General features: G+C 38.0%; 1 protein-coding gene across 3 annotated transcripts in view; it reads left to right on the top strand.

Moving 5' to 3' along the window:
• Positions 1-25,474, top strand: part of Lyn (LYN proto-oncogene, Src family tyrosine kinase) — a 115,500-nt gene that overhangs the window by 53,909 nt on the left and 36,117 nt on the right. The window contains exons 2-9 of one of the 3 annotated variants that reach the window (XM_047554257.1): positions 2,086-2,159; positions 4,841-4,886; positions 5,998-6,103; positions 7,933-8,031; positions 8,153-8,256; positions 8,963-9,112; positions 11,073-11,225; positions 23,366-23,548. In XM_047554257.1, the coding sequence (XP_047410213.1) occupies positions 2,091-2,159; positions 4,841-4,886; positions 5,998-6,103; positions 7,933-8,031; positions 8,153-8,256; positions 8,963-9,112; positions 11,073-11,225; positions 23,366-23,548 (910 nt within the window). In that variant the 5' untranslated portion in view covers positions 2,086-2,090. Of the gene's footprint in view, positions 1-2,085; positions 2,223-4,840; positions 4,887-5,997; positions 6,104-7,932; positions 8,032-8,152; positions 8,257-8,962; positions 9,113-11,072; positions 11,226-23,365; positions 23,549-25,474 lie in introns of those variants that run through there. The other 2 variants (XM_047554252.1, XM_047554264.1) reach the window with 2 other exon arrangements.

The following is a 25,474-nucleotide window of genomic DNA, read 5'->3' as shown; positions in this document are numbered from 1 at the left end:
TATTCCCCCAGGATTTAGTTAAGATTTGCATATTGTTTCTGTAGCTGCTGCTTCTCCTTCAGTGCTGGGGAATGAACCCAGGTGCTGGCACACCCTAGGCAAGTACTGTCCCACTGAGCCACATGCCCAGACCTGTAGTCTCTTTTAACATGGAATAGTCCAGTCCCCTTCTGCCTCTAGAAGTATTCAGGCCAGTCGTCTTTAGAATACAGCACATTCTGGGATCATCGTATTCTCTCTCCTGTATTTCCTACAAACTGTAAGTTAGTTCAAGAGGTCTCTGCCTCACTTGCTCCATCTCAATCTCAGAAACTTTAACCTATGGGGAGAAAAAAAAAATGTGCTGTTTTGAATTAAAGAAGTACATGCTTCCTCTTTATTTTGGGAACTACAGCTCACTAGTTTCAGAAAGAGGTGTGGCTGTTCTTCAGAGACTTCGTACCCCAACTAATGAAATGATAAACAAGTCCAAGTTCCCAGACCAACTGGAAGCCTGCAGGACAGCAGGACAATGTGAGAGCTTGGCCCGTGGCAGCCAGGCGGAGTGGGGCTGAGTTCTGAGAGGAGCTCTAAAGGTTTCTTAGCACAATTCCTTCCCCATGAGGTACTGTCTGACTCACACCGCCTCTCCCCAAAACCCAGTCATCTCGTTCTCCTCTGAAGCTCTAACTCCTGGCCCCAAAATTTGACAGCACTCCAGAATACACAGATCACATGGGGAGAACCATGTCCCCACTGGACCCCAAAATAATTTTCTAGAATGTATCCAGAGAATCTATTCCATGCAAACCACTGACCTGTAGGACCGTCTAATGGAGATTATTTTGCTTTTAAAGTGGTTTCAAGGGTATGCTATAAGGCAAGAGACACCTGGTTCAAAATGATCAAAATCTTTTCAGTCTCTGGAGTACTTCTATCTTAGAATTAAGTGAATGAAGCAATGAATAAGTTTTATGTGAGAAGCATGGCAATTTCATTCTGCACTGATCAACATCAACCCTCTGCTCACTGGGGAGGCTCTTCCTCCGTAGTCCTGTCTTCAATCCTGGCTTGCAATGCCATCACTATGTCATTTGTCAGCATCTCTCCTGGTTTCTAGGCTCATATATCTTTTTTGTTAAGTTGGTGCATTATAATTATATATACTAGTGGAATCCATTTTGCCATATTCATACATGCACACGACCAAATTTCCTCAATCTCCTTCCCCATACCTTCCCATCAGCCTCAGGTATCTTACTGGGAAACCTACTAGATTTGATCATCCAGATGTTCCTACAAGCATCTTTCCTACCATACCTTGTCTATTTTATTTTCAGCCTTGGGGAAGGCCATACCATCTTCCTGGGTCCCAGGCCACATTCAGCAGGAACCAGGGTCTGTACACTCTAGCTCTTAATCACACCTGCCTGGAAACCTCAAGCCTTCTCACCTTCACCTTGCATGTTGTAGATGGCATGTGTCACTTGTCTTCAGGGTAAAAAGCCAAGTCATCAGCACTGCACTTCACATGTGCTTCCCTCTCTGGCCCTGACTCCTGGCCTTCCTCCCTAGTCCTGGACTAAAGATGTAATTTTGTTGAACTGGTTTTAAGGGGCTAAGTTCTGTTGAGGTCATCATGTTTGCACATGAAGTTTGTTCCTCCTGGAAACCCTCTGCTGACATTTCACTTGGCCACCATCCCTCTCATCTTTTCTCACAGATCATTTCCTTCAGGAAGCTTCCCTGACCACCGCCTTTTCCTCTCATCTGAGTTACATGTCCCCTCTTAGGTCTTGCGCATCCTCTGTCATTGACTCACCACATTGTGCCATAATTTGAATTTACACATTTTTGCCACAAGACTATGAGCATAGAATAGGAATTATGTCTGACTGACAAAACATTGATGGTCAATAAATATTTTGAATGAATGAATAAATGAATGAGCAACCAAACCCATTTGTGAATAATATCCACAATTGAGTATATTAATCTAAGTATGATAAAGAATAAAAGTACATCATTTTACTTTGCTTTAGTGAAAAGACTTTTGAAGCCAGTTCTGAAATGGTAAAACAATGCATTGCTTTTCTATTCCAACAGGAAATATGGGATGTATAAAATCAAAAAGGAAAGACAATCTGAATGACGATGGAGTAGATTTGAAGACTCAACCAGTACGTAATACTGACCGAACTATTTATGTGAGAGATCCAACGTCCAATAAACAGCAAAGGCCAGTAAGTAGATAGTCTCAGGGGAGAATTTCCACAGCAGGATCCAAGCATGGCTGCATAATTTTAACCCCAATCTGTAATATGTGCATGCAAAAAAAATCACATTGATTTCTTGGGCCTCAAATAATTCTTGATGTGCTTTGTGACATAATCCTTTGAAGAACATGTAAACCTTTAGGGATAATAGGCCATTTATTGGGCAATAAACAGGCCTTTAATCACATTTTTATATGTGGAGAAAAACATCTTTCATATCATTGGTGAAAAGATCCCAATACATATATAGACTGTATTACTGAAGATAGGTAATAAGATCAGCAGAGTGGTCTGGAAGCAAAACATAATTCTGGATTCAAGTTAGAAGCGAAAATAGGTACTCATGTCTTTTGGTGTATCACACTTTATCTTATCATTTATTCACCTGATTCAGAAGAGTAGAGATATTGAAATTGTCATGATTTACTATAATGAATTAAAGGATTAAGCAAAGCGCATTTAATGCTGCCTCATCATTGAGACTGATAAGTCAGAGTTAGTTAAAAAGAAGTGGAAATGAAGAATGACTATATAATACTATTAAGTTATCATACATGGTTTCTGGATAGATAAATTAACATGTATCATGTAAAATTACATTCAGAAAATAAATCTACTCAGTGTATGATATTATTAGTAGCTTTAATAATTTAATGATGATATGAACATACATATGAAATTCAAGAACATATTACATAAGTGTATATAGATATGACTATATATTACATAAATGTGATTAACAGAAAATAAAATAAAAGAAATTAGAGTTACAAATAGTTTTCTTATAGACTCCACAACTCTCATAAAAAGGATCTGTTTGTTTCTGGCACTAACTGCTACAGATTTTATAAGCTTTAAAACCCAAATTATTTGGTCTGTTTTATTTTTAAATGATGAATGAATATGTCTTTTATTCAGAAAAGCAGAGCAGATTCATATGAAATTACGTGTCATTTTCTCTTCTTGTTCAGAGTAAGGGAAATTAAAAATCAAGTTAGAAAGCAGAAGTAGTAAACATGTTTGAAATTTTCAATTCCCTCATGTATATCGTAAGTATTTTAGTCTGTGCCTTCTGTGGTCACAGATGCCCTCACTTCATGAGCCAGTTAGTTTGGCCTCATTTGATGGCCATAAATAACACTCTCAGCCTTGCCAGGTGTGCCAAAATGCTCACCATGAATTTATTGCAAAGGGAATTTGATGGGGGGGTGAAATGGAATTGATGCAATTTTATAGCAATCTAAGAAAAGTTATTTTAAGGAGAACTTTAGGGTAATGGTATAAGAGTCACATATATGTGTTTTAGTCTTAGAAAAAGTATGTTAAAAAGGGTTAGTGGCATGGGCCTGTGGTCCCAGCTACTCAGACCCCATTAAAATAAGTGTATTAAAATGTTCATACATTAACATGTCTGACATTTGCCAATCAGCTTGCTGCTTTCAGAACTATTTAGTTTCTCATCTAATTATTTCCTTTAAATCATATGAACTTATCCTGTTTCCTAATTATGCAAATCAAAATGACTGAAAAATCAGTGTGAAACTTCTTGAAACAAGTCTTAAAGGATAGTGCGGACCCATGGATTTTCTGATACCTCCATGAGGTAATGTTCCCTCCTCAATGAATTAGAGATTTTATGGGCTGACTTTCATCAGAAATTTAAATTTTAGTACAAATCATTTTGGTCCCATTCCATGAAATCACTTTAATCAAAGAGAAATAGGAAAGTCACATGGTTTGCAGTATAATCCCCTATTACATACCATCCTGAGAAGAGGCCACAGGACCTTGCCCCGCCTCACTGTGGCATTGTGAAGAAAAGCTTTGGTTTAGAAGGTAATTGAGATGGCCTCTTACACTACCAGGTCCTTCCCAGTAATTCACCTCCCAAGTACAAAGGCAGGGGATGCCATCTGTCCTCATGATGGAGTCAGGGTCAGCCCAAGAAAACCTGGATCAGTTAGGACATGCTCTAAGCTGCTAGTGACAGCCTCGACTGTGTTTAAACAAGCCTAGGAAGCGTGGAAATGGACTGGTGTGACAATTTTGCAGAGTCAGCAGGACCCCAGCCACTTTCTTCTCTCCCTCAACTGTCCCTGGCATTTGTTTTCCCTGACTGCTCCGACTCCAGCCTATACTTGTTTCTAGTCAGAAAGAAGAAGGCAAGAGAAACGGTGAGACTTTGCCAGAGCCCCTGCACAACCATTGAGCTTATGGAAATGCTCCCTCCTGAGTCTACATAGGGGGCCAGAAGGTTTGAGCTAGACAAATAATATTAGGGTTGTTTTTATCAAATAAAGTGAGAATTACAATAGGGTGAGCACATAGCAGCCACTGTCCCAAGCTCTGATCACTTCCAGCCAGCTTGGGCAAATGACAACTTTTAGAAGAAAGATTTGTTTTACTGAGCCATGTAGATAGTGGTAGGACTCCATAGAATTTCCTCTCTGTACTGCTTTTCTTTCCAGCTTAATAAACCAGCAAATCCAAACCTCATTTGCTACTGTTCAAAAAATGATATATGCCACTAATATGATCAGAAAAGGCTAAGCATATTCTTTTTTCTAACAAATATTCTTTCATAGATTCCAGAATCTCAGCTTTTACCAGGACAGAGGTTTCAAACTAAAGGTATGTTTTCTAAGCAACATAGGTAATGGTTTTTTTTTTTTTTTATTTATGTTAGAGCCTCTATAAAGTAATTGCCCTAGAAGTTTGGATTTGTTTATTTATTTATTTGTTTATTTATTGCTATTTGCAAATTAACTCACTTTATTTTTTGTAATTTTTTAAAAATTTTGTTATAATTAGTTATACATGATAGTAGGATGCACTTTGATACATCATACATAATGGAGTATAATTTCTCATTCTTCTGGTTATACATGATGTGGAATCCCTCTGATCGTATAGTTATATATGTACACAGGGTAATAATGTCTGACTTATTCTACTATTCTTCCTATCCCCATACCCCCCCTTCAATCCCCTCTATCTAATCAAGTATTTTTAGTGTGTGAAAATACACAGTACATTTTAACCATTTGTAGAGTTCAGTGACATTCTGTACATTCACATTTTTGTGCAGCCTTCTCTACCACCCATTTGAGAACCTTTTGGAGGATTTTTTCCTCTTCTCAAACTGAAACTCTGTACCCATTAAACACTAATTCCTCATTTTCCACTCGTGCCTGCTCCTGGCACCCACCATTGTGTTTCCTGTCTCTATGAATTCAATTATTCTAGGTATTCATATGGTATTCCATATGAGTGTAAATATAGTACTTGCTTTTTTTTTTTTTTTAAGTGCTTGCCTTTTTGTGTCTGGCTTATTTACCTTAGCATTATGTCTTCTATTCATCTATGTTATAACCTGTGTCAGAACTTCATTTCTTTTTAAAGTTGAATGATATGCCATTGCATGTATGCATCCAAGGACATTTAGGTTGCTTTCACAATTTAATATTGTGAATAATTCTGTTAGGAACATGGGTGTTCATAACTGCAGAGCTGGAAATGTGGTTGGAGGTCAGTATGCCTTGCTGTAACTAATACTGTGCACAGTACATACAACACATTATTTTGCAGACCTGGAGTTCCCCTAGGTAGGAAGCTCAAGTCCTCATCCAGTTACCTCTCTCCTCAGAGCTTCTTCTCATCCTTTGTGCCTCATGAGGGTTTTTCAAAACACATTTCTGATAATGGATTCATAAAGGTCTTCATTTGGCTCCTTCATTTTCAGATCCAGAGGAGCAAGGAGACATTGTGGTGGCCTTGTATCCCTATGATGGCATACACCCTGATGACCTGTCTTTCAAGAAAGGAGAGAAGATGAAAGTCCTGGAAGAGTAAGTGTGCCCAGGCTGCAACTCAGGCACAGGCTCCTGTAGACTGCTGCCTTGTTTTACTTCCAAGACCAGAGTGACACCCAAACCCACTGCTTGCAATGGGCATGAGCCCCCCGAACCCAAGTGCCAAAGTCAGTAGCCTTCAGCAGTGTGAAGAGTAGGCTCAAAGTATTTCCCTTTTAAGTCCAGCTGTGAGCACGCTCTGGAAGTTTTCCTTTGAGGATAGATCCTGTTGTAATTCTTCACGCAGCTGTGCCACCTTAAGAATGGGTCTGTGCAACACCTTCGTGGTATTTAAGTCGTCATTTTTATTTGATTATATTGCCAGATTCAGATTGGGTTTATGGGCCCAGTTGTTTTGATTTCTGAGGGCATGATATTATGAGCCCTAGTGTTGGACAAGCTGTGCTTAGTAGCAACAGTGCTTCTGTAAAGATGCTTAGATAGTTCATTTCCTTGACTCTTGTGTTGCTGACTCAGACACATGGCCCTTGTCAGACCTCAGGGTCACAGGGCAGTGGGGAGAATAAGGAACTCTATTTTAATTCTAGTTTCCTTTTCCTATTGATTTTGCATGAAGTGTCTCCCAGACACACCAAAGAAGGCTAAAGGAGGGGGAGACTCCCTTATTGGGTGGTTGAGAGTGGGGTTACTTTTGGGTTGAACATGAACTTGAGCTTCAACTTGGCCCTTCCTCTTGATAGCTCTGTGACCCAGAAAAGTCACTCAGAGTCTATACTTGGACATCTTTGCTTATGAAATCATAATGACTGAATCTATGTCATAAGGTTGTTGCGAGCATGGTGTGTGTAAGTCTCTGTATATAATCCCTGGGTATCCATGAGGTACTGGTTCCTGGACCCCACTTGGATATCAAGGTGTGTGAATACTCAAATCCCTTATAGAAAATAGCTTAGAATTTGCATATAACCTACACGATCCTCCTGTTATACTTTAATTCATCTCTAGATTACATATAACACTTAATACCATGCAGAATACTATGTAAATAGTCTTAGACTGTATTGTTTTGGAAATGATAAGAAGAAAAGTCTATACATGTTCCATACAGGTGCAAATTTTTAGAATATTTTGGATTTTTGATTGGTTGAATCTAAGGATGTAGAACCTATGGATTCCAGGGGGTTGACTATATATGTAAATATAACATGGGGTGCAGTAGGAATTGTGGGAGTTTTAGTTGTCCTTCATGTATCCCACATAAGGATCCTGTCTGGGGGCAATTGAAGAGGCGCACAGTGGGACTTCAGAGACCCATTCCATTCCTCCCTCCTTCATAGGGTTACCTGCTCCTGCCAGGGCTGGCCTCATCTTCTCCAGGCTCTGTGCCTGCCCTTTGGTTTAGCTGTAGCATGGTGATGAGGCTTACCTTCTTAGAATTGTTTTATGGGTTTTTTTTTTCCCCTCTTTTCTTCATGGCATCTGTCTTCATGGAAACTACACATTTATAACACCCGTACTATGATCCATTATTCTCTTGTCTTTTCTGTGAGGATCCTAAACATTTTTTAGATGGGGGAAATGACAAATGTTTTGTTTATGCAAGATGGGAATCATTTTTGCCAACTCTTTTTTATGTAGCTTCTAGCATAGTGATCCACGTTTAAGTATAAGGCCATTTTCCTTTGCTTTCTTCCCTAAACATATTTTTGTACCATAAAGGAGAGTGAATTTTCCCATTGGATTCTGGGATTCTAGGGATGCTCCCCACTTTCCCTCATCCCACAAAATAAACACTGTGAGATGATCTCTGTTGTAGTTCTTGAGTCTTACACATAAATACCTTTTGATGTGTGTTTCTATTCTAGGCATGGAGAATGGTGGAAAGCTAAGTCCCTTACAACAAAGAGAGAGGGCTTCATCCCCAGCAACTACGTGGCCAAAGTCAACACCTTAGAAACAGAAGAGTGAGTCCTCATGTATCGTCACCTCCTGTGGTGGTGTTTGCTTCACTGGGTTGCTTGCTCTTTCATTCTCCTTTTCCCTCCCTAGAACGTAACACCTATGAAAATGAAAATGTCTTCACAGGTGGTTTTTCAAGGATATAACCAGGAAAGATGCAGAACGACAGCTTCTGGCACCAGGGAACAGTGTAGGATCTTTTCTTATCAGAGAAAGCGAAACATTAAAAGGTGGGCAGTGGCTTAAGATCTCTTTTAAAACACTACTTAAGAAATCATTTTTAGAAACTTCTAGAACTATTAAGAAAAAGAACATAGTAAGTTCTAGTGGCAAGAGGTTTATAGATTGATAACAACAAACTCAAATGATTTATTTTAGTACTAAAAATAACAAAAGCCACAGTATGTCCAGGTCTGACCACATTTCTTGTTTGATGATTCGTCTTATGATTCTTATTTATAGTAAATCCTGAAATTTTAAGGGAAAAAAAAAATCAAAGTAACTTTTTCATTCAGCTAATTTTTTTTTTTTTCCTGTACTGGGTATGGAACCCAGCAGTAATTTGCCACTGAATTACATCCCCAGCCATTTATATTCTGTATTTGAGACAGAATCTTGCTAAATTGCCTGAGGTTGACCTTTAACTTTCAATTCCCCTGCCTTAGCCTCCCAAATCTCTGGGGTTACAGGTGTTTACCACCCCACCCAGCTCAGCTAAATAATTTTTAAAAACTGTCATGAAGAAGAAAAATGGTATGTTGGCAACTTGCACAGCAAACATAGCGTGAGCTTCATTTGTCAAGTAGAATTTTTATAGGACTTTTCAAATTATGCGTCATGTACCTAATTAATTGTATTTTACATATTTTGTAGAAAAATGTGTTCCATTATTTGTAAAATATAAATATACACTTACTTACCCTTTTTCCCCCACAGGAAGCTTCTCTCTCTCTGTCAGAGACTATGACCCTGTGCATGGTGATGTTATTAAGCACTACAAAATTAGAAGTCTGGACAATGGAGGTTATTACATCTCTCCACGAATCACTTTTCCCTGCATCAGTGACATGATTAAGCATTACCAAAGTAAGTAAAATTCATGGTTGAACAAAATAGAACATGTTTATTATGATAAGCATAAGGTATCAAACATTATTTTTGTATTAAAACATTTTATTTATCGTTTTTTAGATAAAGATTGCAGATTCTAAATTAAACTATAATTAAATATACAGATGCTCCCTGATTTATGATGAAGTTATATCCCAATAAATCCATTGTAAGTTGAAATAAGTGTAAATTGAAAAATACATTTAATATACCTAGTCTACCAAATTTCATGGCTAGGCTTAGCCTCCCTTAAATATGCTCAGAATGTTTACATCATCCTGCAATTGAGCAAAATCCTCTAAAATAAAGCCAGTTTTATAATAGAGTGTTACATAACTCATGTAAATTTTTTAGTACTATGTGAAAGTGAAAAACAGAATGAGTGCATGAATAAGCTTTCATACCATCATAAAATAGAAAAATCCAGGTTGTACATTGGGGGTTTTCTGTACAAAGTAAGATTTGATCTTTGTGAATAATCATCCCAGTCCTTCCTGCCTAGTCCATGCTACTTGACATTCAACATCTGAAATTACTTAGAGAAAAATATGCATATTTTTTGCATAGTGCATATTTTATAGTGTGTCCAAATATCTGAAATAAGAATGCAGATCTGTGTTTGCGTGTGTGTAAAAGTAACATATACTCCTGGTAAAAGAAAACAGAACAAATATCACAGACATCTTTAAAAGTAGCAGATTGGTGTTCTTCAACTCCAGTGTCATTTCCAGCCCTGTGAAGCCTGTGCTCATGACCTTTGGGTCCTTTGCCTATGTGACTGGCATCAGATGCAGTGGTTATCACTACTGCTTCTTTCCACTGCCTCCTCTAAGAGAATGCACATGGAAGGTTTGCTCAGGCCCCAAAAGACAGAGAACAAGGGACATCAGATTTTGTGGAATCCTTCCTCCCTGTTATCCCCATTTGTTTAGGGCTCTGGCTATGTGCTGAGGGTTTGCAGTGCTCTGGTCCTGTTCTGGGATTGAGGGAGGTGGCATGACAACATCTATACCTTTTTACCATGTGGAGCTTATGTGGGCTTGGGAGTCTGAACACATTCTGTTAAGTATGCCAACCTGTCAGCCTTTGTTTGTCTCTTTGCTATATTGTTTTTGTTTTTGCATTTTAGGAGTGTTAACAAGTAAATCAAATGTTTTGAATTGTCTTTTAAGAATTTAGAAAGTCATGAATATGAAAGATACCTCTATCAGCATTTTAGGTTTGTAGGCTATGGCAGGTTGGACATTGTCAAATAATAGCTCAAGCTTTTCTTTATTGATAATAGCAAAATACAAAGTATGTACCATTGGCCCTTCACATCCATTAAGTTCTACATCCAATAATTGCATCAGCCAAGGATCAAAAAAAATTTTTTTAAATTGTATCTGTACTGAACATGTACCAAATTTTTCTTGTCATCATTCCCTAAGCAATACAGTATAACAATTATTTGTGTAGCATTTACATTGTATTAGGTATTACAAGTAATCTAGAGATGACTGAAAGTATGTGGGAGGATGTGTATAGATTGTGTGCAAATACTGTGTCATTTAATATAAAGGACTTGAGCATCTGTGGATTTTGGTATCTACAGGGGTCCAGGAACCAATCTCTCATGTAGTGCATTTCTTTTTTTTTTTTAATTGTAAACAAATGGATGCATGTTGTTTCTCTGTTTGTACATGGCATAAAGGCATACCATTTGTGTAATCATAAATTTACATAGGGTAATGTTGTTTGATTCATTCTGTTATTTTTTTCCCTTCCCCCCACCCCTCCTACCCCTCTTTTCCCTCTATACAGTCCTTCCTTCCTCCATTCTTGCCCCCCTCCCTTAACCCTAACTCTAACCCTAACACTAACCCCTCCCACCCCCCATTATGTGTCATCATCCACTTATTTGCATTTCTTAATCTTTGTTTTCATTTCAAATTAGAGCAATCAGATGGCTTATGCAGAAAATTGGAGAAGGCATGTATTAGTCCCAAACCACAGAAACCATGGGATAAAGATGCCTGGGAGATCCCTCGAGAATCCATTAAGTTGGTGAAGAGGCTGGGCGCTGGACAGTTTGGGGAAGTCTGGATGGGTAAGTGTGTCTCTCCAGGGCTGACAAAGAAGAGCTCAAGCCAGTTTCTTTCAGCCTTTGAACCAGACACTAAATCGTGTCAGAAGCATCATTTCTTTTACTTTCCTCTGTCCTTTGGGGGCTGAGAACTGCCTTGCAAAATCTATTGGCTTCAACTCTTGCTCTTTCTTCTTGTTTATAAGGAAAGGAGTGGTGGGTGTTTACCTGAGTGGCTTTTTGCCCTTTCATGATTCTTTCATAGGATTCTCTGGATGCACATTTGCATCCACTTAGGTTTAGGATTCAGTGACTTAATAGAAAATCACACATTTATTGAAGTTTGAGGGTCAACAAGAAAGTTTCCAGAGCAGAGCACAGTGGCACACACCTGTATCCCTCCTACTTGGGAGACTGAGCCAGGAGGATTTCAAGTTCAAGGCCAGCCTGGGTAACTTAGTGAGACCCTGTTTTTATTTTAAGACAGGATGAATAACTATCTCAGTGGTAGAGCACACCTGGGTTCAATCCCTAGTACCACCATCACACACACACAAAAGAAGTTTCTAAAGATGCTCAAAGTCCCATCATTGAAGAGTTCTATAGCACTAAATATATCCTTGTCAGACTGGCAAGAAGTGCATCAATACCATTAGTTAGAAAGTTGGTGATTTTCTCCAAGGGATTCTTTTGCCTCATCTGTCTTTTTCTAAAGTTCCTATAGCGAATATGAATTTGTTTAGTAGTAAGAATTAAGCAGTTTTTTTTTTTAAAGCATTACTTTCTCTTTATTGTTCTAATGCAAAATGCAGTTACTTCTGGAGTTTGTACGAATGTGACTGGATCACTTTCTCTGTGCCAGCTTTGTGGGAACAAAAGCAAAAGTGATTTCCAGGTAGAAGGGGAAGCTGGCTTTTAAAAATGCTCCAGCCCCATGTGAGCAGAAATGGAAGACTTCCAGCCTAATGCAGCAACAGGGTCATATCACTGCCACATGCAGAGGACTGTTAGGGAGAGGCTTCCCTCTAAAACCCAGGACCCTGGGGCCATGGCTACAAAGCCTGTAGCCAGAATGTCTTTAAAATATGGAAGTTACTGACCCAGCCTGTAATTAGTGCTTGCTGCACTGTAAATCTGAATTCACAAAATTTGTAGAATTCAAGTGAATCATAATTGTATCATTTCATGTTCTTCGTTTTGGTTGGTTTATCTCAGAACTGACTGGGAGTGCCTATCAGGTACTGTTTCCCTTCCAGTCAACAGACTCACAGGCATGAGTGCTCTTGGCAAATGTGGTCTCTTCCCACATGTGCTCTGCTTGCTACGTCCCCATATCATCCTCCTTGCTTCTCTCTTTTTAAAAATTAACATGAGATTAGCATAACATAAAATGAATCACTTTGAAGAGAGCAATTCAGTGAAATTTAGAACATTCACATACTGCACAACCACTACCCAGTTCCAAAATAGCTTCATCAACCCTAAAAGAAACATCATACATATTAGCCAAAAACTCCCTGTTTTCCAGCCCCCTCAGTCCCTGGCAACCACCATTCTACTACTATTACACACACACACACACACACACACACACACACACTGAGCCACCATGAGAGTAAGTTGCAGATATGATGACTCTGTACTCCTAAATTCTTAAGCATGTGTTTCCTCAGATCAGGGCCATTATTTTGCACACACAGTAATCACATTCAGGAAATTTAACATTGGTACATACTACTATCTAATATAGAGCTCATAGTCAAATTCAAATTTCCCCAATTGTTCCTTTAATGTTGTTGTGACTCTTTTCACTAGCCTTTTTTTCCCAGTGTATTTGCACTTAGTTGACATTGTCTTTAATCTCCTTCTTGACTGATTTGTGGGCGTTTTTTGTTTTGTTTTGGTCCTGGGGCTTGACCCCAGGGGTGTTTTATTTTGTCATTCTTTATTTTGAAACAGGGTCTCTAAGTTGCTGAGTTTAATTTCCTTTAATCTGAAACAGCCCCATGTCTTGTCTTCATTTTTATGACACCTGCATTTTGTAGAACACCAGTCAGTTGTTTGGATTTTCTAATGCTTCTCCTGATGTGGCTCAGGTTGTTCCTTTGTGAATAGTATGCTGTGTTCTCTTTGTTCATCAGGAGGCACAGAACATTATTTGGCCCTATTCCTGATGATGTTCTATTTGGTTTTAAGGCAATCCACCAGATTTCTCCATGGTGACTTGTATGTCCCTGTTTAAATTAATAAATAATCCATGGGCAGCATCTTTAAGACTTTATAAAAGGAGCTTTCCCCAAATAGCTTTAGCACAGCCTGCTCATTTTTAATTCTCTGCCCTCTTAGAAGCTGCAACATCACTTTGAAGCTGCATTCTTTCTCCCTTCCCAGCTCCCTAAACATCTGCTCTGACTTCAGCAGCTCACATTAGGAGCCAGGGGCTTCTGCCTCCTCTCCCTGGCCTTTCTTTTCAAGGGTTATCTCTTTATTGAGAGTTTTGGCAGGAAAAACATTACCAAAACGGCCTTTAATGGTGCTCCAGGTCTCTGCGTGCTCTTTCCTCTGTGTACTTACTGTAATTTTGAGTGGAGAGGATGTGAAGTATGGAAGAAGGAGAGAAGAGAGGGTCTGGGCTGTATGGTGTCTTCATTGATTTTTCTGACTTAATGCAGTAACACTATAAGAGAGACATTGCTGTCATCATAAAAAATGATAAGAAATGATTTTGAAGGTTGCCTAAGGTCATTCAAAGCAGTGAGAGAGCCATGCTGTTCTGGCATCTTAAAGTCCTAAACTCAATTGCTTCCTAAGCTATCTACAAGTAGATTTGGTTTCTCTCACCTCGGTTTCCATATCCGTGAAATGGGCAATCAACCATCTCATCAGTTGTTGAAAAGGAAGAGTGAGATGTATATCTGTTTCCCAGAGTCTGGCTTTGTGTGCTCCACTTTTATTATTTTCATTTTTGTATGCTTAACTCTAGTCACTGGAAGCTGTATTTTGATGGATTCTTTCCAATTTTGGTCATGAAATCGAACTATAAATAAGGAAACTAGGCCCTTTCTGTGGATATTTGTCTGTGAAGGAATTGTATGTCTGCCATTAAGAGAAATGCAGAGGAATTTAATGGGGGTATTCATTCCCCTGAAGGCAGTAGTCCTGTATATAAAATGATGGTTTGGAATTTTGTTCTACATTTTCATGTTTAGCTGTGAAGCCAGGATAAAGGCATAGAACTGCATGCAGAGGGATAAGTACCTGTACCTGAGAGATAAGTAATAGGAAACTAAGTCCATGCAAGTCCAGTTGTTGAGTGGATTGTGTGTATATGAGTTAATGCTGTTTTAACAAGCACAATTACTATGTCAGAAATGCTGTTGTCAGCTGTGTGGTCAGTGTAGCTTCCAGATGATACCTGGTGAGGGTTGGGGCAGACTTCATCTCGTGCTTCTCTGTTCTAGTCAGGATCAAAGAGTGTTAGAAAACTAAGGGGCCTCAATAGTGAAACAGGACATTGGCTTTTTCCAGGGGATTCTTTTGACCCATCTATCTTTTTCTAAAGTTTCAGCCCCACTGCTGATCTGGGACGTTATCAATTTGGGGGGAAGAGATTAAGATAATCCTCTTGTATTTTCTTAACACTTTTTTGAGGGCCTATAACAAATAGAATGATAAACTCTCTACCAGCTCTATGGTAGTGATTCCCAAAGATGCCATTTGCCTGCCCAACTTGCCCATTCCAGAGAAACTGAGGGTTGAGCCAGCAGGAAACCAGAAGCAAAGCTGGGGACAGCGGTGCAGCACACACTGAAGTAAAATCATGTACAGCCCCAGTTCTGTCCTCAGAACTCAAGCCTTTGCTAAAATTGTGCACCTGGACTTTGGGTACATGTGACTGACGTTTGAGAAACTTCTTTGTTTCCACTGCTAGATCTACGATCTACTGGATCCCCTGCCCATTCCTCACCCTTTCCTCTTCATGGGCTTTCATTGGATCATATGCTAAATGTTTGCACTTTGATTTTATAGAACCTTAATTTAGCCTGTACCCAGGGAGCTGGGAGAAACTGGGGTTTAGAAGAGAGGAGTGTAGAGTATTGGAAAATATGTAATTATTCTATCCAGAGTGTTATTTTTAAGTTATTTTTATTGGTGCATTATCATGATACATAATAGCGAGACTCATTATGCCATATTCATCCATACACACAACATGATTTGATCACTCTCATTCCCCAGTACTTTTCTTCCTCCCTCCCTCATTTGCTTGCTCTATTCTACTAATCTCCCTTTTATTATTATTATTTTTTAATTAGTGATTATGATTATAATATCTATATGTATGTATAAGCAGTATTCATTGTGTTCTCTTTGTACTTGGACAGAGCACAATTTGGTAGATTTCGTTCCCCAGTACTTCTCTATCCTCCTATCCTCTGGATTCCCTTCTTCTATTCTCTTAGGAAAAGGAAAGAGGCAGGGGCACAGATGGAGTTTCATGAAAACGGAGTGTTACTTTTATTTAAACTGCCCGAATGACAGTGAAAATCTTGTGAAAATGCATCGAATAGATTTGCTAATCATGTTTTTTTAAATTGTGGTAAAGTACACATTCTATTTATATCATAACCATTTTTAAGTGTACAGTTCAGTAGTGTTAAGTACGTTCAGTGTTGTGCCCCTGACTTCCAGAATTTCTTTTCATTTTATAAAACTGTATTCATTAACACTAACTCCCAATCTCCCCTCCCCAACCCATTGGTAATCATATTCTACTCTGTCTCTATGAATTTGACCATTCTGGGAACCTCAAGTAAGTGTAGTAAGTGTAATGTTGCAGATTTGTCTTTTTGTGACCATCTTATTTCATTTAGCATAGCGTCTTAAAGGTTTTTCACAGTTACAGCACATGGCAGAGTTTCTTTCCTTTTCAAAACTGAATAGTGTTTCCTTGTATGTGTGTATCAGTTTGTTCATCTATTCATCTGTCAGTGGGCACTCAAGTTGCTTCCACCTTTTGGCTATTGTGAATAATGTGGCTATGAACAGGGATACGCCAGTATCTCCTCAAGACTCTTTCAGTTATCATGGGTATGTACCTGGAAGTGGAATTGCTGGATCTCATGATCTTCTATTTAAATATTTTGAGGAATCACTATGCTATTTCTCACAGTGGCTGCATCAGATTACATTCCCTTTGTGAGTGTATAGGGGTTCAAATTTCTCTACATGCTCGCCACCACTTGTTATTTTCTGGGCTAGGGGGTGTGGTTTATTGGTTGATTGACTGGTGTTTTGACAGTAGCCATTTTAAGAAATGTAAGGTAGTATCTCATTGTGGTTTTGTTTTGCATTTTTCTTACAATTAGTGCTATCAGTACCTTTCTATGCATACTGCTCATTTTTGTGTCTTCCTTGGAAAAATGTATATTCAAATCCATGGCCTTTTTTTTTTTCTGGTACTGGAAATTGAACATAGGGGTACTTCGTCACTGAGCTACATCCCCAGTCTTTTTCTTGTTAGATGGGATCATGCTAAGTGACTGAGGATGGCCTTGCAATCCTCCTGCCTCATGCTCCTGAGCTTATTTTTTTTAATCTTATTGTTTATTTATATTAGTAATGTTTTAAAAGAGAGAGATAGAGAGCTTTATCTGAAATGGGGTTAAAATAGAATATAACAGGACTGGGGTTGTAACTCAGTGGTAGAACGCTTGCCTAGCATGTCACTGGATTCAATTCTCAGCACCACATATAAATAAGTAAAAATAAAGGTCCACTGGTAAATAAAAAAAAAAAAAATTAAAAAAAACAGAATATAACATAGAGATTTGTAATGCTGAGTGAAATGATACTGGTAAACACTTAACCTAGTTGACAGCATTCAAAGAATTGTAATTATTAAATATTTAATATTATTATAAAGAAAATATGGCAACAGTAGTATAAGAGCTATAAAATAGAAAAATTACCTAGGATTTTTCCTGAACAAATGTTGTTTGTGTCTTTAAATAATTTTTTTTTTAATTTTGAGATAATTGTGGGTTTTTCTGTTGTTGTGTGAACAGATAGAGAAATGAAAGCACATGTGCACACAGAAACTTATGCATAAATGTTCATAACCACATTATTCAGAATAGCCAAAAAGTGGAAACAGACCAAATGTCTATCAAATACCGAATGGATAAACAAAATGTGATATATCCATTCAGTGAAACAGTCAGCAATATAGAGAAAACAAAGAACCAATACCTGCTGCAACATGAGTGACTTGAAAACGCAATGCTAGGTGAAAGAAACCCGCACAGAGGAGCATGTATTGTATATTTCCATTTATATGAAGTATCCAGAACAGGCAAATCTATAGAAATGGAAAGTGGGTGACTAGTTGGTGACAGAAAGTAGTCGCCTAGGGGAAAGCAGAGCACAGTGAGAGTGACTGCAAATAAGTCTCTCTTAGGGGTGATGAAATGTTCTAAAGGCGACTGTGCTGGTGGTTGTACAATTTTATACTTTACAATGGATAAACAGTAGAGTGTATTAATTATATTTTAATTATATATATATATATATATATATATATATAGAGAGAGAGAGAGAGAGAGAGAGAGACAGAGAGACAGAGAGAGAGACAGAGAGACGCAGAGAGACAGAGATTCCAGTTACCAGGAAAAGAAAAGGAAAGAAGAAAATTTGACCTGAGATCTTTTGCCAATAGGGTCTGTGAGTTTGGCTGTCAGCCAGGAAGTCCCTTCTTAATTACTGAAATAACTTCAATCTGTTGAATACGTTGAGCACAGGAATACTGGGAATAAAACCAAAAGAATAGTGATTGGTGATGCTATTGTTTGGGGGTTTCCCTTTGACCACCCACATTTGACCACTGGTGTGATAGCCAGTTCTCTACGATTTAGAGCTGTCAGAAATTCGTTTTTATTTCTCATGCTATAAGCAGGCTAGCTTTTCTCATTAATAGAAAAAAAAAAAAAGCCAATTTAATTATATCATTGTCAACCAAGTGAGTTAATTTTGGTCAAGCATGAGGAATTATTCATAGACTACCTGTCACATTTTATGGCCTGAATTCTTTTGGTTTGAAATACAGAGAACAAATACTAGGAAGTGACCTGTCCTCTTGGGGAAGAGGGTGGGTGGGGATAAAAGAAAGAGATGTCCCTGCTGCAAGCTGTTTCCTCCTGTTTATGTGATCCTCTTGACATCTGACTTGGGTGACATGTTTCCTCTGTGGATCCTTTTATCCCAGAGAACTGTCCAAGCAGTGAGGAGATGGACGCTGTTTCCTCTTACAGCTTGGTCTATAAAGAGACTTTGTGGAAGAAAGGAGACCTTTAAATTGAATTTTGCTTGTTACATTCTTATTTGAGCCAACTGCATTGAAACTAATTACCCGCCAACTTCCATGCATGCATTCATTTGAGCTGTCCTCCATCTTGTGGTATGTGGGCACTTTGTAACAAGCCAGTCATGGCTGGAATTGGAGTTTTCTCCAATTGTCACATCAGCTCTCTTTGTGGCCAAGTGAAATTCCCCAAGAAGTTCTTTATTTTTAAAAATCATTTTCCTTCTGTAACAACAGTCCAGATCTCCTTGACTAGGTTAATGGAAACTTCAATGACAGGGGAACATCTTGTAAGGTATGATTTGATCCTTAGTGCTGAATGAAACCCCTGCCTCTGGAGTGAGGATGAAGACCCCTGCTGTTTTCAGTGTCAGTCTGAGAAATCCTTGAGCAGAAGCTGCTGCCATCCTTGAGCTGCAGGACACAGCTGCTTAGCTACTATTTGTCTCAAACTCCTTATCAGCATTTTTAATGTCTTCAGCAGTTGTAATATTTCCTGACAATTTTTTCCCTTACCCTTGGAAAGCGATTTGTTCTTCATCCTTTAAAAGTATGTAAAGGTGTCTGTGAGCCCCTTTGTTTGTATGATAACAAAAGAGGAACAGTCTTCTTTCTTTAACTTTTATTACCGTGCAATGTAATGAGAGGACAGGAAAGTGCATACCACACAATATTCAATTTCACGAATAATCACAAAATGAAAACCTGTGTGCCCACCACTGAGATCACACAGAGGAAACTTGCTAGACCTAGAGTGTCCCCTTATCCCTCCCCAATCACACCTTTGCTTGTTCCCCACAGATATCTGCTATTCTGACCTTTGTCATAATTTCCTGACTTTCTTTTTTTTTTTAAATACTGGAGATTGAACCCAGGGCTTTGTGTTGCTAGACAAGTGCTTTATCACTGAACTATGCCTCAGCTGACTTTTTTTTTTTTTTATATAGTTTTACTACTTTCATATATGGCAAATATGTATCTCTAAACAATATGGTTCAGTGTTGCCTGTTCTTGAACTTTATATAAATGAATCATACTAGATGTGCTCTATTATACCTTGTCTCTTCTCCTAGATATCTTTGTGTATCCACCCATGTTTTTCAATTCAATGATCATTATTGCAATATAGAGTTAGTTGTATGCATATTCAGGGCATGTAATAGTTTGTTCATTTCACTCTCTACTGAGTGAACACTTTTTTGTTCACAGGTTTTGGCTACTATGCACAATGTGCTTGGAACAGTTTTTGTGCTGGTACAAGGGTGTGTAAGTTTCTCTAGGTTGACTTGGAATTGATTTGCTGGATAGTAGGGTACAGTCGGCCCTCCATATCCATGATTCCATGTCCACAGATATAAGTAAATTTGGATGGAAAACATTTGAGGGAAAAATTGCATTTGTACTGAACAGGTACAGATATTTTTCCTTGTTATTTTTCCTTGAACAATTTAGTGGAACAACTATTTATGATGCACTTACATTATATTAAGTATTTAATTAAGTATTAAGAGAGATGATTTAAAATATGTGGGAGGATGTGGGTAGGTTAGATGCCAATGCTGTGTCATTTTATATAAGTGACTTGAGCATTCTCAGATTTTGGTATCCTTGAGGGGTCCTGGAACCAATTGCCTGCTGATTACTTACAGTTGACTATTTATGAATCTTCAACTCTACTAAATACTATCCAAACTTATTTTTCACAGTACTGGTCCCAGTTTAGATGCTCACCAGTAATGTATAAGTCTCAATACTTTCTCGCTTGACCAGTAGAGTTACACCTAGAAGGATGTGGCCCCAGAGCACCACAGCTGGTGCATGGTCACTTGGAAGAAGGCTGCTCTGTCAGCATCCTGCCCGGGCCCCTTGGGATAATGTTACAAAACCTTTGAAATTCAATTTCACTGATGCTCAGAAAAGAGCACAGAAGAATACCTAAGGAGGCCGTCCCAGGGTCCTTCCATGGGCAGGGGCTCACCAGCAGTTGATATTGTAGGACTTTAAAATTTTTGTCAAGCTGGGTAGTGGTTTTTTCCTTGTGGCTTTATTTGCATTTCTCTGATTACTAATAAGATTGAGTACCTTTCATATGTCTGTTAGTCATTGGAATTTCTTCTTTTTGAGTTGCCCACCCAAATCTTTATTTTTCTGTTTTACCTACTGATTTGTAAGAATCATTTATAGATTCTAGATACCAGTCCCTTTTCAGTTGTATTTGTCATGGAGAGTGTATTTTCTTGGTGTGTTATGCCACTGATATACTCACATAACTGAGGCTCTATTTATAAATGAATAAAAAATTATAAAGGAATCTTCTTGATTCACATATAATTTTAAAGGGCTTTTATTGATGTAATTTACTTTTAAATTACCTTCAAAATCTGTGGAAAAGACCATATTGCTTGTAATAGTGCTTTTAGATGGCAATTCAACTTAATACATTCATGATTCTGCTGTTTTACATATGGTGTATCTTTTGAGTAAAGATCTAGGACAGGTTTTTTTGTTTTGTTTTGTTTTTGTTTTTGTTTTTTAGTGCTTTATTACTGTCTTCTCCTTATGTTGTAACCCTTATTTTATACTGAGTTCTTCATTTTCCTCTAGGGTACTACAAACTACTACTATGTATAAACCAAAGTAGAATGAAAAGGAAACATTTAAATAAATAAATCGGTCTTTTTTAATGGATTTATCTGTTTAATATATAGGGGAATAACATTTTGTCAATACGAGGCACCATAAAATGTAAACACAATTACTGTCGTAAACCTGGATATACCTTCAAGCATTAAAAGTACTCCTGTTTGCATATAATGCAGAAAAAGGTCTTCATGTTAGCACTATGTATATAAGAAGAGATCCAAATTATAAGAGGAAGATAAAATTTGAATTCTTTAAACATTCATTAAATTAAGTTTTATAGTAACATCCAGGTTTATCTTACTTCCACTAACCATGTTCCCTGTTAAGCACATCATAACAACAGCACAGTGAAGTGAATGATGAAATAAAAGAATTTTGATACACTAGAAAACAGTGCTCAGTGATACATTTACATTTCATTTATATGATTAAACATTTGATCATACAGTACCTTCCTTCAGGATTACTGGCTAATTTGGGGGTGTGGTTTATACTGTTATAGGTATTACTAACATGATAACTACTTCCCTTGTATGCAAACATTAGAGCTGTAATTTTACTGAGTAAAACTGATTATGCAAGTTGACTGAGCAGCTTCTCAAATAACGTAGTTTATGAGATCATGGGAAACATGAGCAAAGCTGCCCCTGACCTAAAATGGTTCCTCAACCTGCTTTTCACCACATCAAATTTAATCAGTACAGACCAACATGGTCAATCAGGTAATTCCTAATATGAACAATTGTGGGAAAAAGAAAAGATATATAGGTACATGAATAAACAGGGGAAGTAGATATGTTTTAGCAAGGAATGTCAGGTGTTAATTCTGGATGAAATTTGTGTTGCAGTTTTCATTTCCACAGTCATGTGCTCAGAGTCTGACCCAGTCTTTTTATTATTATTTTTTCAGTACTTGGGATGGAACCCATGGCCCTGCACAAGCTGTACCACTAGTAAGCTGAGAACTCAGTCTTTACAGTCAGGGATGACCAATTGGCTGTAAACTAATACTTTTTATTGCCCATTTGAGGGTTTGATATTGAAAATATCTCCTTTTATAAAAAAAAAAATTTATTCTCATTGATAAATTCAAAGTAGAAAAGAACAATAGAAAGGGCAAGTCGCCTAAATTCTACCACCCAGAGGTACTCATGGCTCGACTGAGCATGCTTCCTGTCATCTCTGCTTATTATACACATACAACTGATATTGTGACCCCAAAAGGGGGATTACCACTCCCACGACACCTTTTTTAAGAAAGATACTGCAAAACTGCAACATACCAGGTACTCATGGGAAGATTGTAGGGCATCACCAGGAGCATCTCCCTCCTCAAATTTAATTTTTGCACTTCCAAGAGAAGTATGGAAACAGAGACAAGAGGAATGGGCATTGTGATCATTTCTATTTCTGCTTTGCCAAATCACTGAGGAAAGGTTTTCCCAAGAGAAAATCAGAATTAAAATTAAGCTTTTCATTGAGCACAGAGAATGCTTGGCGCATAAGTTAAACCATGCTGGGTTTTTTTCCTCTTTCATTTGTGATAATTAAAAATAAATAAACAACAAGGAACTCCTCTAAAAATGTAATATAATGTGATAGCCCATAATTACACCATTGAAGATAGCCAGCATTCATTATATACTTTGGTATATTTTCTTCTACATCATATGTTTGTGTGTGTGTGTGTGTGTGTGTGTGTGTGTGTGTGTGTGTGTAAGGGATTATAGAATATATAAAACTTTTTGTTTATTTTGGTCTTGGATAACATTTTTTTTTTTTTTGTGTGGTGCTAGGGATTGAACCCAGGGCCTTTATCATGCTAGGCAAGCACACTACCAACTGAGCTACATCCCCAGACTTGGATAACATTTTTTAACTAGAGGAAAATATGAGTCCTCATGATGGAGTGCAAATAGATTTTTTTTGCTACTATTTTACAAAAACTTTTTGATTTTGAGTAATTTTTAGATTTTTGTAAAGAAAGTATGAGAATTTCCATATAGCCTTTGCCCAGCCTCCCCTGATTTTAATACTATCTAGTATTTTATCTTAGGCTCTCTCTGTCCATAACTAAATATTTGTCTAACTCTACCTCCAAAGTGAAGATGTTGAATTTTCCACTTGATGAAGTATGCCCCGCTGTCTTTTCACTTCTTAGGTTACTATAACAACAGCACCAAGGTGGCCGTGAAGACCCTGAAGCCCGGCACCATGTCTGTGCAAGCATTCCTCGAAGAAGCAAACCTCATGAAGACCCTTCAGCACGACAAGCTGGTGAGACTCTATGCCGTGGTCACCAAGGAGGAGCCCATTTACATCATCACCGAGTACATGGCCAAGGGTGAGTGGTCCCCAATGCCACTTCAAAGGGTACTTCAAAGGGTTTCAGATTCAAAGTAGAGTGTTCAAATGCTCAGAGAATCCTCACATAATTTCAACTGGAAAACAGTGTGTTCACTACTGAAAAACCAGAAAATATGAGAAAACAAAGCATTTTTGTAAGCCTACTCATCAGAAGTAATCCATGTTATCAAATTGGTGCATAGCCCTCCTATTTTCTCTGCATCTGCCTGCATATACCTATTAGCCCCAATAATAGCATCCTATACCTAAGAGACTGCAATAAATGATTGTAAAATAAATGAATACATATTTCAAGGAGTATTTTTGTATATACTTACAAGTCCTTGAAATTCTAAAACTAGCTCATTTTTTTCATTAACATTTTCTAGATATTCATGGTGTCACTTTAAAATGTTAATAAAAGGGTTGGGGATTTGGCTCAATGGTAGATTGCTTGCTTAGCACACATAAAAAAGTTAAAATTGTAAAATCCTATGGAGGTTAAATTCCTATGCAATCATGGAATCCCTGAAGAAGAAGTTCCAAGCAGTCTTCTTTTTTTCTTTTGTGATCACTTTCAGATAAAGGACTTTATATTACCAGCCTTCTTCCTTTGTTCACATCCAATTCAGTAGAGATCCTAATAAATTTTCAAATAATTTTTAAAAATGTCTTCAGAAGTAATGAATGAAGGGGAGAAAGCAACCTGAGCAATAATCCAAAATTAAGTCATCTCATACATAGTGAATCTTTTTTTTTTTTTTTTCTTGTGGTGCCGGGGCTTGAACCCAGGGCCTTATACTATGCAAGACAAGCATTCTACCAACTGAGTTATATCCCCAACCCCATAGTGAACTTTATAGTGTGATGTCATAGCCAAATAGGTTAGAAAGAAAAATAGTATATTTTCTTATTTAATATCTGGTAATATTTCAGAATAAGAGTCAGAGTCCTTCCAAAAAAGGACATTTTTTGAAAAAACAAACAAAACTAAGCCTGTATGGCTTGGGTTGCTATAGCCCAGGAAACAGGCTCAGGGCCAGACCATTTGTAGTTCAGCAAATATTATTGAATTAATTAGCTAATACTTTCTAAATAATAAATGTAGATATGACTTTTTCCTCATAACAATACTTAGCATTTATTCAGCACTATGTACCAGATGGTTCTGACTACCTTTCATGGGTAGTCTCACTCAGTCTCTTCAGAAATCTGAGAACTCAGTACTCTTTTCTGTGTAACAGTTATTGAGCACTTTCTACCTGCCAAGCACCATGTTGTGTTCTTTAAATCACAATAACGTCCTCAGAAGACCTCCAGTACAGCTACTGTGCCTTTTTTATGGAGACTTTGCTTACTCAGTAACTTGACCAAGGCTATGCATGAGATTAACTCTTTTAAGTAAAGGGGAAAAGCAGGTCTTGTTTTAGAGATGATACCACAGGAAATAGGAGAGTTTTTTGATTGACACACTCCTGTTTAGGTAGGCCAAATATCTTTTCTCCAGGGCACAGTTCATTCATCAAATACTCCTTGAGTATGTATGGCATGTATGGAGCTCTGTACCTTTTGTTGGATACAGATAGGGGTGAGTCTAGCCCGGTGTCTGCTAAAGTCAGGCCCTCTACGAGGATTTGCTTGCTGGCTTCCTATTCCAGAGGAGCCCACTAAAGATCAGGCTCATCATGATGGCAGAAACTCTTAAATGCATTGTTTCAGACACCTCAGAAGAGAAAAGCAGTATCTGCCATCCTCCTCTCTCACCTGGATCTTGCACTATGTTCAACAGATTGGAAGGGACTGGGTTTGACCAACATCAGGAAGAGGCTTATAACCATCCAGAACTACAAAGCCAATCATCATGTTGGTCTTCTCTGATAGTGATAATCACTGAATTTTGTTTGGGTTTTTTTTCTTGCATGTT

This window comes from Sciurus carolinensis, chromosome 1 (genome assembly GCF_902686445.1).
Source record: "Sciurus carolinensis chromosome 1, mSciCar1.2, whole genome shotgun sequence".
NCBI classification, from domain to species: domain Eukaryota; kingdom Metazoa; phylum Chordata; class Mammalia; order Rodentia; family Sciuridae; genus Sciurus; species Sciurus carolinensis.
The sequence above is the reverse complement of the archived record's forward strand: the minus strand, read 5'-3'. Positions and strand labels throughout refer to the sequence as shown.